This window comes from Marmota flaviventris, chromosome 3 (assembly GCF_047511675.1).
Source record: "Marmota flaviventris isolate mMarFla1 chromosome 3, mMarFla1.hap1, whole genome shotgun sequence".
NCBI classification, from domain to species: domain Eukaryota; kingdom Metazoa; phylum Chordata; class Mammalia; order Rodentia; family Sciuridae; genus Marmota; species Marmota flaviventris.
This window is the reverse complement of record NC_092500.1, coordinates 94,185,921-94,198,671: the sequence shown is the minus strand read 5'-3', so window position 1 is coordinate 94,198,671 and position 12,751 is coordinate 94,185,921. Positions and strand designations below refer to the sequence as shown.

The 12,751-nt window shown below is 35.4% G+C and overlaps 1 protein-coding gene across 1 annotated transcript in view; it reads left to right on the top strand.

Moving 5' to 3' along the window:
• The window catches only part of LOC139705088 (receptor-type tyrosine-protein phosphatase O-like), a 55,648-nt gene extending 44,430 nt beyond the window's left edge, over positions 1-11,218 (top strand). The window contains exons 10-13 of the mRNA XM_071609293.1: positions 473-584; positions 3,986-4,137; positions 5,241-5,361; positions 11,107-11,218. Of these exons, the coding sequence (XP_071465394.1) occupies positions 473-584; positions 3,986-4,137; positions 5,241-5,361; positions 11,107-11,129 (408 nt within the window). The 3' untranslated portion in view covers positions 11,130-11,218. The remainder of the gene's footprint in view (positions 1-472; positions 585-3,985; positions 4,138-5,240; positions 5,362-11,106) is intronic.
• Positions 11,219-12,751: the final 1,533 nt, after the last annotated feature.

The following is a 12,751-nucleotide window of genomic DNA, read 5'->3' as shown; positions in this document are numbered from 1 at the left end:
CCGTGAGACTAAATAATTTTTTAAAGTATAGGTTACCTGCAGATTATGCGTGAAGTACACAATTATCCTCTACCCTGTGAGGTCTGTAGTAGTTATCACCCAACAAGACTCTGGCTCATGGTCCATGTTGAAAGAATACAGACTTGTGAGAGGTCACTTGTCTAATAAATAGGGAGAAGTACATGTATGGTTACTTACAAACAAGTGCTATTTCACTGTGTATTAAAATTTAGGAAATTGCATACTGAAGCCAAAATTGGAAATATTTGTTTGTTTATCATTGAATCATCTTCAAAAAAATTTAGTTTTGTATTTTATTATGGCTCACTTCATTTCAGAAAGAATTACAAATACAAGACACAAACAAAGGAAAATAAAAATTAATTTTATTATGACCCAATGAAAATGCACTACTCCAAAAATATTACTTTCCTCTTAGTCCTTTGTCTCTTTGCTTTTTTGCCCCATTCAGAGAATAGCTAATCTGTTGCCAGCATGGTACTACAACTTTCGGGTAACCATGGTGACATGGGGAGAGCCAGAACTGAGCTGTTGTGACAGTTCCACCATAAGCTTCATAACAGGTGAGCATTGTGTAGGAGATGGTTCAATGACAGAGAACCTTATTTTGAGCAGATACTAAGGGGCCACATCTCCAGAAAGGGTCAGTCATCCACCCAGCACTGAATGAGCATCAGTTTCATGGGAGATAATATACTTGATTCTGATCATTTGTTATTTGTTGAATTGATAACCTTTAAAAATTAAGATGTCATTTTTATTCTTAGTTGCTGCCCTTGACTTAGTTTTGCTCTGATAATTGCCCTTGACATGTGCTTCCCAGTTGGGATTGATTAGAACAGGGGTATAGCAGCAGAGCCTTCGGCTTTACACGGCACACTCAATTGACCTTACACATTCAATGAGTATATTTGTTAGGCAGCATCCATTTCCTTATAATTAAGCCAGTTTTAAAGTCACAGCCTGACTGTGGTAGAGTACATTGCAGGAGTTTAAAGTAGGCTTTGAACAGAGATCTCCTGGAGCAAGTTAACTTTTCTACACCTCAGGTTTTTTACGTGCAAAATTGAGAAGACAGTGGTATCAATTATCTATTATTATTATGTCTTATTACCTCTTTATTGAAGATGTTACTTAGCAAAATACATTGCTCAAAGTTGAGGTACTTAAAATACTACTTAGATCACTGAGGAACTTAAATGATATAGTTATACCATCAACAGTTAAAGAAAACAATGAAAAGTAGAAATTCATCAAAAAAACATTAACCTTGTTGTTTGAACTAAGAGATTTCAGGAACTTGTTTTTGGACAATACACTCTACTTGTACAGAGTTGTACTGAGAGATTTATTGTTAATTAGAATTATTAGATGATGAATAATTTTGCCAAAATCCTTTCCTCGTTGGACATCTAGCTTTCTTCTGTTCAAATTATTAATGAAACAAATGGAAAGAAATCAATCAGATGTGAATTCTTACACAATCAATTTACATGATATGTCATTTTCTTTACAAATCAATATCCAAAGTACTCTTTTTTTCAGATGTTAATAGAAATAATTGCATATGTAAGTGAAAAAAAAAAAAAAAGACTAAGAAAAGGAGAAAATACCAATCCTTGGAAAATCACTGTGCTAACCTCTTGAATGCATTAATGATCACATATTTTATAATTAAACTTCACTGTATCAATAATTCTTAGAGTTCAAGTTTCTTGAAATTAGCTTTCAGAGAATACTGTTTCCTTCTCAGGCAGAACAGCTATCTGAAAAACTCAGAACCAGTTTCTGCTCACTTCCAGCTACAGAGCTTGAACAATTATCTTAATGGTCCTGAGCTCTTGTTTTTATCAGTGTATCTAAAATATTGCCTGATATTTGGTTAATAGAGCAAAACTTTGTATATTCAAATACCACCTTAACAGATTCTTTGCAGTGTCTCAGAGAGGGACATCAGAAACAAAATATCTTAGGAGTCACCATTCTGAGTGGTTCAAGGTGTGCCTTTTAAACTAGGGAACTGAGCTGGAATAAAATGTATAATAGTCAAGGTGCACATAGAAATCTGGATTTTAAAAAAAAAAAAGTGGTTAACAAAAGAGTTATTTACCTTGATGAGCAGTTAACAGTCCCCAGCACGCTGGTCTTTAGGAATTTCTTTTCCTGGAACAAACATCTCAGCCATACTGACACCAATGGTCTAAAGTATTATTATCTAAGCATATTAATATAGATGGTTTCAATTCTCATATCCATAAGTATAATACTTCATAGTATAGTGTCAGAATTAAATATAAATCACTATTAAAGTATATTTTATACTTATTTTTTAAAGCAATGGAAATTATATTCTTTTTTTGGCCTTTCTTACAGGATTTCAAATAAGGATCTTATTTATAATAAATGAGTCTTTCATGCTTTATTTCCCTATGAAATTTAATTTAATTTCCCTATAATATTTCCCTTTGAAATTTAATCTAATTGCCAAATTGATATAAAAGGAAATAGGAATAAAATATTTGAATTAATTGTGATTAATTAGAACCTCAATTCCATTATCTTTGTCAGGCAACTTTGCAAGCCAAGTCCATAGTTAATTGGGCTTGGATAGCAAATAATGATTACTAAACAAACAGTGACATCTGGTGGTCTTTTAGCACTATGATGGATTTTGAAGCAACAATATGGAGTACAAAAACCTGAAGACCGGTGCTTGTTGGGTTTGCTATGCATTGCCGGGTTTGTAATTTTAAAAAGTGTTCTTGTCCTCACTAAAATTAGAACATGAGAAAATATCCTTTGAGGAAATACGTGTATAGGTATTTGGATGTGATAAAGTACCCTGGAATATCTTAAAAAGCTATAAAGAAGCCACAGCTATTTTTTCCTATATTAGAATAATCTGAAGTAAGATGTGGGTATTGTTGATAGTTCATGGTTTATGTAAAGCATGCTAGAAATGCTAATTCCTATTACCTATGAAACAGAAATGTGTTTTTATTTATATACAGGTATTAAAAGTTTTCAGTGAATAATTGTTTTTGAAGGCATAGTCAGTTATATATGTTTGTTATGAGTTCTACCAGGATACTAATGAAGAGAAAGCTTCATGATTTACATAAATGTTCCTCCCATTTTTGTTGGCTTTGTGCTGCATTTCAGAGAATATTTCATAGTTGTCATGCCAACTTACATGTATAAATTAAATGTTTCTTAAAATCTTTAGAATTACCAGGTTCATTAAAATACGCTTTCAGAGCTCATGTTTTATAAATCTTGTGATGAACTCTGCTCCTAAATTAGCAATTTTTAAAAAATTTAACTGTGTTAGGATGTAAAATAAGCTCAGTGTTAGAATTTAGCTTTGTGGCATGATTTTCAAAAAAAATTATTCCTTCTCCTTTACCACTTAATTTGGGCAGTACTTCTTGAAACCACAGGGCTGGACATTGTCAATGATTCTGTCTTGTTATCTTATGGAAATAACATTTGCCTTCTATCCTACTTAGAGAGCTACTATATATTCTGTTCCTCACCTTTCTCTCCTTTTGCTCCTTATTCCCATCAACATCTTCACTGTACCACAATGGAAGAGATTTTATACTATAGGACCCCAAGTTTTCCAATACTGCTTGGTTAATAACTTTACCAATGCCTACTAATTGACTGAAACAAGCATACCCAAGCAAGAAAACATACTAGGAACCCTGTAACTGGATCACATAACAGGGGGCACCATTGGGTCTAGCTGTCTTGTGTTTGAGATACACAAGATGAAGTCCCATGAAATAAATGTCCACACTGTACCCAGTGTTCTCTGCTTCTGAGAGATCCAGGAGTCCCCAGGCCATTGCCTGATGTTAGCTTTAATTCCCTAAAATGTTTCTATATGGGATTTCATCCTCTCCTGATAAGTACTTTATTAGTCCTTTGTACTAAGTTGTATCTCTTTCCTCCCTCATAGCCCCAGTAGCTCCAGAAATCACTTCTGTGGAATATTTCAATAGTCTGTTATCTATCAGCTGGACATATGGAGATGACACCACTGACCTGTCCCATTCTAGAATGCTGCACTGGATGGTTGTTGCAGAAGGAAAGAAGAAAATTAAAAAGAGCGTATGTTTTTTTTAATTCAAATATTAGGCATCTCAACATTTAGTAGCATGGACTATTGAAAACCACTAAGCAAACATTTATGTAGATAAACATATGTTTGTATACCAACTGGCACTGTTTGGGCTCAGGAAATAGAACAACCCAAAATTACATTCTTTCTTATATAGAACTTATCTTTAATCTCTAACAGTGAGTTGTAATAGCTGAGATAACTGTTGGTTTAATTTATATTTAAAGTTATGATTTGAGATCATTCTTCAGGATTCCAAACATTTTCAAGAAAATGATAATTAACAAATTTCAATATTTTCTCCATATATCACCAACACCTAAATATTTGGATACACTGGGGATATTGATTTCTTCTCTCCAAGTTTATTAGCTTTTAAGCATTGTGTTCATTAGGATACAGACTTAAAGTACTATAATAAAAACAAACAAACAAACAAAAAACAAGATACAAGTTTTTTGTTGTTTTTAATTATAGCCTAGTATGGGTCACCCAGGTCCTTTCTATTTTCCTGCTCCACTTGCCACTATGTGGAGTTGTCATTTGCACAGGAGAAGTTCATTATCATTTCGTCCATCCTGCAGTGTGCAGGAAGAAGGCAAGAGAGGACATGGAGGCCCAGCACTTATAGAATATGAACTCGCTTATTGCACACATGATCACATGCCCCCCCAGCTGCAGGGGAGGATGGGAAATGTAGTCTTTAGGTAGAAAGCCATGTCTATAGACATAGCTAGGTTTCTTCTGAGCCTTTTAGAATGTGTATATTGGTAACAACCCAACAATATCTTTTCTAAAATCTGCTGCGACTATGTGGGAAAACACTAGAGCAATATCTATATCAAATAAGGGAATGGATTACTGAATTGTTTTATCCGGAGTGGGTATACATGTTTAAGTCTCCTTGCATTTGGCTCAAATGAGAAATTTGTATAATTTTCGGAGAACATAACATATATGTAATATAAGTAATATAATTGTAGATCACAGCACAAAACAGAGAAGGAATGGTGCTATAGCCTTGTAATTGTGTAGAATAGTGTGCTGGTTCATTCAGTAGAAGTTTAAGCCCCGGATTTTGGTGTTCTTCCAGGTAACACGAAATGTCATGACTGCGATTCTCAGCTTACCTCCGGGAGACATATACAACCTCTCGGTAACGGCTTGCACGGAAAGAGGAAGCAACACCTCCACACTCCACCTTGTCAAGCTAGGTAGGAGTATATGGGCAAGTGTAGAAACTATCACACTGGGAGAACTGGTGCTTGATCCCTTAATTCAGTCAAGGACTCAATGAAATAATAACTGAAAAGAGCTAATTCTCTCTTGTAAAGAGGCAGAAGGTAGACATTTATACTACCCAAAAATATAGTTAAGCTAGAATAAGTTTTTGTGAGTAAAATGTATATTATGCTGGGAGACAGGTGTATTTACCATTCTTAAAACCATAAATGAACACAGTTCGTTTTAAAGATGGATGAATGTTAGAGAATATCTAGTGCAGTATTTTTAACTGTTAGACAACATCCCCTTTTCATATAAATGGCTATTAATTATCTTAAATAGACACTCATAGCTAAAATAACCCACACACTAGTTTTTTTAAAGTTGTTATAATTTCATATGAATATAAAATCAATACGAATGAAAAATATTTATAACAAAATAATAGAGTCCCCTATGTATGTGTGTTCAAACACAGCTACTCTGAAAGACTTATGAAGTTGCCTACTGCATACACATAGCTCAAATGAACAAGTTTATGTTTGCAAGAACTGACCAGTAGTCCTGATAATTTATAATTTTCAGAAAATATATCCATAAATATATAAAAGAATATTTTTAAATGATAGAAGGAACAACTGAAAATAAATTAATTAATAATAAATAACTGAGAAAGCCCAGATACAAGTGTGCCCTAGAATAAATCTAGAGTTAGAGTAAATCAGAATAAATTAGAAGTATTTGCATATGATGAGACCAAGAGGTAGATGACCTTAATGTGGAGATAACATACCAAGAAAACAATAGACTGTGGATGAGGAAAGGTGAGGAAAGTAGGGTATTCTTGCAAATGAGCTGAAACTTACTGTGCAGTAATGTCAAATAATTCTTTATAATTTGACATACAACTTGGAAGTGACACTGTGTAACACAACATATATCTTCTAGAGTTAAATAGTGACTACTAGAAACTAGGAAGGGTAGGAAGGATAGAGGAATAGTTGGATAATGGTTATTATATATTAAGATATACATTTAATTTCTGATCCTATAATTGGCAGCAGGCAATGGAGAATGGATTGGCAAAAAGTTCTGTTGTTGACCTCTTGGAACAGTATCAGTATGAACACAACTCAAAAATGAATCCATAATTTCAATAGGTAATGTTCACAACATAGATCTCTTACCACTTTTATATCTCAAAAATTTTAAATATATGGAAGACAATAACAAAACTATTTCCCAAATGGTGATACAGTTTAGTGATATCAGGCTTTCGGGTGTCTATTAATTTATAATATGTGCCTGAATCATCTTTGTTATCTCATATGTTCATGTGTGCAGCTATGAGTAAGGAGTGCTTTATTAGTGGAATAACACCATGGGTAGCATTGTGTCTGTGAGGAATTTTTAGAAAATCTCCAACAAAACAAAACAAAAGCTTTCTTTAATTCATTCAGTAGGCACATTTCTCTACAACTAAAGGCAAAGGGCACTGAGTCTTGAATCCTTTTTAACTCACACTTGACACGATGAAAACTAAATTCTTGTACTAAACTTACCCTTTAAAATTATGCATCATGTAGTTGGAAATACATGATGTTTTGAAAAGATACTATGGGAAGAAAAAGTACATTATTGAACAATTTTTAAATGATATCTTCCTAATCCGTTTAAATATGACAATTTTCTTCTTAATTATTTTACTTAATTCTTTGAAAAGTTTTTCAATATCATTGCAGTAAAGTACATGAAATTTATTTTTATGGTAAATTATTCTTGTGTGACATTCTGAAGTCATGTGGCATATAGGAGATGGGACAGTTTTTTATTTGAAATCCTCTTGCTCATTGTGGACAGCCAATATTTGTCAAGTCCCTGTATTCTGACTACACAAAACATTCCTGCATGTTTCCAAACACATTCAAGGGGACAGTGCTTCTCACTTTGGGAATCAAGTATAGGGTTGTACACTGCAGGTAATCTATTCTTCTTCTCTGGTGGCCCATGCTTGAATTTTAGAGAATACCAACTTCCAACATGGCATCATCTACTTATTAAGACAAAAGCTTACCTTCCTATTTCAGATTGTGTCTCCCATGAATTTAAAGGTCAGTTCAAAAATCATTTCCAGGTAACCAGAACTACTTGAAGATTTCACTCATGTCCTCAGTGTCTTTCTTTTCCCAAGCATTATTATTACATGTAGCTGTGTGTTTAAGGTCCTGGATTCTTTCTCCAATTAATTTGTATAATCAATCTCCTTTGCAATTCAAATTCAGAGTGTGCTTACCAAAATAACATTTTCATTGGACTTAGTATAGGCTTCTCTGTCATTCTGATGATATTGTGACATTACAAATGACTTATGGAGCCCTGAGAATATGGGGAGAAGTTATAACTAGTACAATTATGTCTTCATTGGGAGTGTAAGTTGAAAATCAAGATGCTTTCTCAAACATCATGAGGTCTTGAGCTTCCATGTTTGCCTGATACATAGGACTGTCTAAGCCAACTGGTAAATTTCCTTTAAACTTTTCAAGAGTAAAAGGCAAGTTCCTAGATAAATTATTTCTATGAAATAAAAAAGCTTTCCTTTATTAATATCTTAATAGCAGATGGAATATTGTCTCTATCTTGTTCTTCCCTGAAAGACAATTTATACATAATATGCCTTTTTTTTTCATGGCAACTAAATAATCTAACTTTTTATCCTTTTGATAAAACATTCTATTTTTCATTACTAATCATGTTATTGTATTTTATTAGCTTTCCCAATTTTTAAATTGGACACAATACCTTTATTTTATTTATTTTTATGTGGTACAGAGAATCGAACCCAGGGTCTCGCATGTGCTAGGTGAGCACTCTACCGCTGAGCCACATCCCAAGCCCCTAGCTCTCACAATTTTCCATAACACAATGCCTTGCCACCTAGAGCTGCTCAATATATATTACTGAATTGAATTGAAATAGTAGACTTCAAGGTTGAAAGTAGTAGCTAATATTTAACCAAAATAATTTCATCTTTGATAGAAGTGAAATAGCATTGTGCTTTTAAAATAACTGAATAGAAGTTATTTTTTGTTTCACAAAACTTCATACCATTTTGTTTCTTCACAGTGTTCATTTTGGTGTTCACAAAAGTCATATTAATTCTACTTTACAGGAAAATACAATTTTGACACACAGATTTTCATTTCAATCAGAATGCTCTTGTTAAAGCTTGGACCAAAACTAGCTGGGTTAACCAGCATTCCAGCTTCTCTGACAGAGGTCTCTTTATGCTATGTCTATCATAGGAGGCAGGATTTACCTCTGTGGAAAGAAATTAAACTACCGATGACTATTGTATAACATAAGTTAATCCAAGATGACATGTGCAAAGGTAAAGAGCCCTTTCTCAAAATAATTGCCAAGAATTTTCAATTATAATGTCAACAGCAAACATCCACATTAAGACACATACCATCAGTGGTGCTATTTACAGAATGTTGAGCCAGTCCTCCCACAGGGAATTTCTGAATGCCTGCAGTTTCATGGTGCTATGGTGGTATGTGATGACCAGTCCCTTTGGATGTCAACACAAATGTTAAAAATGAAATCTGTACCTAAGACCTGTCGTGTTGGAAGAAACCACTGGTCTGCACATGACTATGTTTTCAACCAATAACCAGTCATATCTCCAAGTCTTGGAGAATCCAACTAGAACTTTGGGCCAACTTTAGGAGGACTTAGGAAGTTTATATCAGAGAATCAGTTTTCCAACCTTAAAAATAGGAGGAAGAAGAAAGGAAAAGAAACAAGAATGGTAAATGTTGGACATTTACAAGACAGCTCTGTGCTAATAGAACATTCACTTATTAATTCATCTAACAAATATATATTGACAGCCTTGCAAGCACTGGTGAAATGTCAAACTACTTGTAGCAATGAACCCAAAGCTTTCTTTCACAGAAATGTCCACAAATAACTTATGATCTAGTAAAAGGAAAATGATAAGTGTTTCACAGAGCATTAAAGCAGGGCACTGTGGTACAGTCACTGTGTGGTTAAAGATTTCTTTGAGAGAGCCATCAAAGCTGAGGTCTGAATAACCAAAGAGGATCATCCACAGAAGGTTGGGGAAGTGTGCTATGTGGAGGGGATAGGCAGAGACCAGATTGTACAGGATTTTGAAAGCATTGAGGTAGAATTTTACATTTAGAGCCATGGGACATTTAGAGGATTTAAAAAATCTGACTTACATTTGAAACAATCCCTCTGGTAGCTTAAGGGAGAAAGGATGGTTGAGTCAACAACCAATAAAGGGTTATTTGTCCCAGTTCAAAAAATAACATTCTAATCCAAATAAGTCCCATGAGAAATGATGGAAACCTTGACTAAAGTGGTTATAATGGAGATGAAGAGAAGTGGACAGAATTGTGGAGCTATTTTGAAGGTTGTGTCAACCTTTTGTTGGGACAGAGATGGGAAGTGAGAGAAAGAAATTGACACTGACTTCTAGGCGTGGCTCTTGAGCAACTAGGGTGGATGGTGGTACAATTCATTAAGATGGAAAAGTCTTGAAAAACTAAAGGAACAGTAAATTTGGGGTAAAGTAAGAATCAAGGATTTTTCTTTGGATATAAATTTGTGGTAACTGTGGGACATCAAAGAGCAGAGGTTAAATAAAGAGATTATTGATAGATGTGTCTGGAAATTGAGGAGAATTTCTAGGCTGGAAAGATCATTTGGGGGCATCTAAGATGAGGTCACCAAGTAATAAGATGAAACAGATGAGCAGAGAAGCCCTGGATCTAGCCTACAAGAAACACTTCAGCACTTACAGATTGAGCCCAGGAGAAGCCAGCAAGAGACACTGGGAAAGACTAGCCAGTGAGGAAAGAAAAAACCCAAAGACAGGATTTGCATACCACCATTGTGAAACTTCTGCTTTTTCCTGCCCACAGACTTGTGCAGGCAGAGTCAGGACAGGAATCCTGTACCGCCAGTGCTTGGAGAGGGTTTGGGGATGGCTGGGTGCTGTGCTGCCTTGCAGCACAACAGAGCCTAGGAAGGCTGGACCCACTCACTCTACCCCTGGCAGACCTGGGTCTGGACACAGGATCAATTCTTTTTATCTGTTTTCTGCATATTTGTTCCTGAATTGGGTTTTCTCTAAAACCTTCATTTCCTTCATAACACATGTAACAAACAAGGGAGGATCCCCACACCCGCTCTGTGGTTTTCTGTTCCCTTTTTATAATTTGGACATTAGGACAACATTAGCTTGATTTTCTGAATCTCAGTCATGAAAATTTTTGAATAGATTAGAAATCTTTAAAACATCATTTGGCCACAGACAAGGGGAAAAACAGAAAAACAGAAACACTTTGAGATGTTTAGAATTTGGGAAGTATTGGATCCCTTGTCCTCTCTTTCTTCAGTAGATTGCAAATAATTATGGAGTTTAATAAACTGGGTTTTCTGACCAGCCTGTTGTACTTGTGGTCTCATTCCCTCTTAAGAACATTTGTTTATCATTTTGTTGAAGCCATGCAGTTTACAATTTTTGAAATAGTTGCTTGAGTATACGCAGTCCTTGGTTTTAGAAAGGAGTGGGTTAAGTGTGTGAGTCATACCTTACTGAAGTCTGAAGTACCACTCCCTAGCCACCCTTTCCTGGAATCCTCTCCTAGTATATAACTAATGTTTTTTTTTCTTATTCTCTCCCCCCATACACACACAAAAAGAGCCAAGGAAGTTGAGAATATGAATAAATGGTGTCAAATAGCACAGAGAGAAAGAAGATTAAAAAATGGACGAATGAATGAATGGATGGGAAGAAAAATCGAAGGAAAGGAAACAAAGTGTGCATATCTGTAGCATTCATTATATATACATCCCCGTTATACACACATACCAGTCTCCCCCCCCTTGCACACACACACACACACACACAACAATAAAGTCATGTACTTTTTACAAACGCATTCATTCATTTTATCACCCACCAAACATTTAGTCTGCTTTTACTATGTGCCACACACTATTCTGGGTTCTGAGTATACACAAATAACAAAAATTTTTGGCCTGTTCTAATACAAAAAAAGGGATGATAAATATAGCTACATGGATGTTGAACAGTGATGTTTTGTGGGGAAAAAAAAGAAGAAGAAGAAGCAAAGGCAGTGAGTGCTGAGGGGTAAGTGCGATATTTGTTGTGGGTGGAGTAAGTGTCACTGTGACTGTGATGTTTGAGTCCAAACCTGAAGGTGAGGGGATGAAGCAAAGAGTTAAGTAGGAGGTTATCAGGTGAGCAGAAGGAGTCACAGGTAAAGAGTCTTGGAAGCATCAGTGAGCCTGGTAATTTCAAAGAATAATCAAGAAGGCTAGAGTAGATTCAACAAAGGGGAAAGTAGTAGATGGCGGGCCAGAGAGGTAACAAGGGAGCAGACAGTGTGGGGTCATTGAAGAGCATTTTCCTGAGTGAGAGGATGCTCCATGGGATGGGTTAACAGAGGAGTCACAACACTGACACATTTCACAGTAGGATCCTGGTAGGAACTGTTTAGGGCTAAGAGCAAAAGTACAAGACCAGTTAGGTAAGATGACCACACATCTGTATTGCCTTAGGCAATACAAGTTTGCACCTCTTATGGATCAGTTAAAATCTAACAATCTTCTTAGAAATCCCCTCCTTCCCCAGATGATCCAAGTTGGACACATTGGGTTCATTATAATTAGGCAGAATAGCACGATTTGTTGTTACATATCCAAACATACACACAATATAACAGTACAATTTGGCCAATTTTATTCTCCAGTACCTTTCCCTTCCCTCCCCCTAACCCCCTTACTCTCTACTCTACTGGCCTCCCTTCTATTTTCATGAGATTCTCCCCACTTCCCCAACCCCCCATTTTTCTCTCAGCCTCCACATGTAAGAGAAAACACAGTACCCTTGACTTTCTAAGTGCAATTTATTTTGTTTAACATAATATTTTCAAGTACTATTCACTTACCTTCAAATCACATCATTTAATTTTTCTTTAAGGATGAATAAAACTCCAATGTGTATATATCCCACATTTTCTTTATCTAGTCAGTCATTGCCAGACACCTAAGCTAGTTTGATAATTTGGCTATTGTGAATTGTGCTGCTATAAACCTGCGTATGCATGTAGCACTATAGTATGCTGACTTTAATTCTTCAGGATAAATACCAAGGAGTGATAGCACTGGTTTATACAGTGGTTCCATTCAGGTTGGACTTTTATGATCGGTTATATAGTTCTTCAAAGTCAAGAGACCATTGATATCTATCCATACAAGAAATTGCTTGCATCATGTTGGTAGCAATGAAAAGTGGTCACATAAAAAAATGTATTGTGAAAG